The 2,623-nt window shown below is 36.1% G+C and overlaps 1 protein-coding gene across 1 annotated transcript; it reads left to right on the top strand.

Annotated features, from left to right (window-relative positions):
* The first annotated feature begins 500 nt into the window (after positions 1–500).
* Positions 501–809, top strand: LOC122788372 (homologous-pairing protein 2 homolog). The gene has a single exon (XM_044055448.1). It carries the CDS (start codon positions 501–503, stop codon positions 777–779), a length of 279 nt encoding a protein of 92 aa, XP_043911383.1. The 3' UTR covers positions 780–809.
* The last annotated feature ends 1,814 nt before the right edge of the window (positions 810–2,623 follow it).

The raw sequence follows: 2,623 nt of genomic DNA, 5'->3' as shown, positions 1-2,623 counted from the left end.
GAATTTCTTTTATTAGGTTTTGCTTAGGATCTGGTGTTCAGTACTGTATTCACTTTTGTCAGCAAGAACTTGGGCTTTTGTTAACTTCTTAAGTTTCTTAGAGTGTGATAGATTTGCGCTTTGGTGTAAATAATCCTTGCTACACTCATGCTATGAAAGGTATAATTTCAGACGAGGTTAGTGTAATCGGGGACTTGGGTGTTAATATTGATGACAAGTTTTAATTTTCTGACTAACCTATTGGGTATTAGACAATGTAACTATGAAATGGTATTATTTTAAGAATGATTTCAGGTAGATATGTGAGGGGTTTCTTGCCTATTTATAAAACTGATGTCCAACCTATTACGAAGTGTAGAGCTTACAGTAGTAAGTATTCAAATGCAGAGGTCAAGGGGGTGTTCAAATTTTTTTCACCACACAAATAAAAGGTATGAGAGGTTAGAATAATAATAATCGATTGAAAGTTATGTTGCTTTATACACTTACACTCCTAAGACATGAAGGCAGAAATTGAGCTGTTGAAAGTTGAGTGTTCCAGTGGTACAGAGAAACTGAAAAAGATAACATCTACTACTAACCACGTAACACTTGTAGAGATAGAGAAGGTGTACAATGAAAGAAAGCAGTATGTGAAAGAATGGAAAGAAAAAAAAAGAATGGCAACTGATCTCATTGATGCTATTCTGGAAGGGTATCCTAAGACCAAAAAGCAATTCTTTGAGGAAGATGGATTGGAAACTGATGAAGTCTACAAGGTTACGATTCCCAATCTTTGACTGTGTGGGCCCATTTTCAACTGAAGTTAATAGTGCAAGTCTTATGTCTTGCCACAGAGTTGAATTGAATTTTCTAATCTATTCTTGAACTTTCTGGTTATGTAAATGAAATGAAGGACGGAAACATGAAAATGAGCTATTGCGTATGTAAAAATGTCCACACAAGCCCATTTATTACAACATCTGTTATTAGTCTATCTCCATATTAGCATGGATATCTATCAGTAACATCTCTGATTATAGTGATAAGGCAAATCTTTACAAAAGATTTTTGTTTTATATGTATGTACATGGAGCTTTTCTCCCCTGCCTCCTTTGAAAAAGGGCTCATCTCAGCCCAATTGACTTTTCTGGTTAACAAACTGCAAATAAATAAATAAAATAAAGTTATAAGTTTATAAAGGGAGAACTGATAACTGTACACAAATGCATTTATAATGAATTATTTGGTGCCAGTGTAGGAATCAACAATGGTGGGCATTTATTGAAAACTACAAATACTAACTTGCTGGTCAGTGTTGCCTTTTATATTACTAATTTATTTGGGTATTTCATGTCATTGTTGGCTGGTAGGTGGTGGGATATGCTGCCAACTACAATAAAGAGAAGGAGACATTTGTCTTAGTTCAAACAATGCTTGGATAGCTGAGCAGGGAAGTGGGATTTTGATCATAGATTTACTAGTGGCAAACTCTTTAAAGGTCTTTCAAGACCATGAGTTTGAGTCTTTAGCATTTGAAATTTTTGAAGGGATGTAGAAACATTTTTGATTTTCTATACTTTGCAAGTTTTGCTTATTTTCCTAATAAGTTGTTTTGTGGTCAACCATGGAACTGGATTGCCTTTGGCTTTCTCTTTCCAAGCACAGCATAATGATTAAGTATATATAGGAACGTGTGGTTAAAATGGTTATTGACTTCATTGAGACAAAGGTGTTTGGGTATATCCTAGTTGCAAAGTGTGAGGGACTCCTTGAATGCATCTTAAATTTAGATAGGTGTCTTACTTGATCAAATATTGTTGTTGTTTGAGTAGAGAAATGGATATGGATAACAAGGTAGGATGATGGACACAAAGAATCAGACAGAGCCTTTGTTTGTTTGATACTGTTAGGGTTATTGGCTGGAATCCAGTCAATGGTGGACTAGGAACATGACGGTTTGTTGTATGTAGTTGTGGCATTGATAATGTGTGTAGGTGAAAATCTGGCAGAAGGCAGAAGAGGGTGAATGATCTGTAGAGGAAGAGTTAAGGTTACAGACATCCATTCAGTTAGCATTTGTGTCACCTAGTATATGTGTTTCATAGAGGAAGTTAGATGAGGCCCAATATAGTATGCTTTCTATAAAAAGAATGTTACTAATAGTACATGCAGGGATATACAGGCCTATTATGCATAATCATTTTTGCCATTTACATGGAGCAGAGCTGCAATGATCTCAGAATTGTGAAGTTGCAAGAGTGGTTTAAGGAAAAGGGATTTTTTTTGCTATTATTTGAATATAAAGCTGCAAGCCCTGCTGCTCTTTTGGAGAGACAATCTAGTCTTAGGATAATGTAGATAGATGGTAGTATTTTTTCACTGGACATCGATGGTCCAAGCCAAGTGTTGGTCAGGATTAGTATACCAGGAGTGTACAGGGGAAGTAAAGACATGTAGATGAAATATTTTGTTGCATATGGTACCAATGTTTAGGTTATAGATCTTAAGAGAGTTTGGTGATTGAGTTGGAGTGGAGGTAGGGAGTTTAGATGGCAGGAGGTTAGAAGTGCCAAAGTTATTGTGGGGACTGGAATTAGGTTCAGGATTTCGGTGAATATGCCCACATCTTAGGAGTTGTCCG

Source organism: Protopterus annectens, chromosome 13.part0 (assembly GCF_019279795.1).
Source record: "Protopterus annectens isolate FY-2018-M chromosome 13.part0, PAN1.0, whole genome shotgun sequence".
NCBI classification, from domain to species: domain Eukaryota; kingdom Metazoa; phylum Chordata; order Ceratodontiformes; family Protopteridae; genus Protopterus; species Protopterus annectens.
Note: the sequence above shows the minus strand (reverse complement) of the source record. Positions and strands in the feature narration are given on the sequence as shown.

What these genes read in the sequence shown, in the direction of transcription:
- LOC122788372 (XM_044055448.1), top strand. Translation starts at nt 501, where the DNA reads ATGAAGGCAGAAATTGAGCTGTTGAAAGTTGAGTGTTCCAGTGGTACA.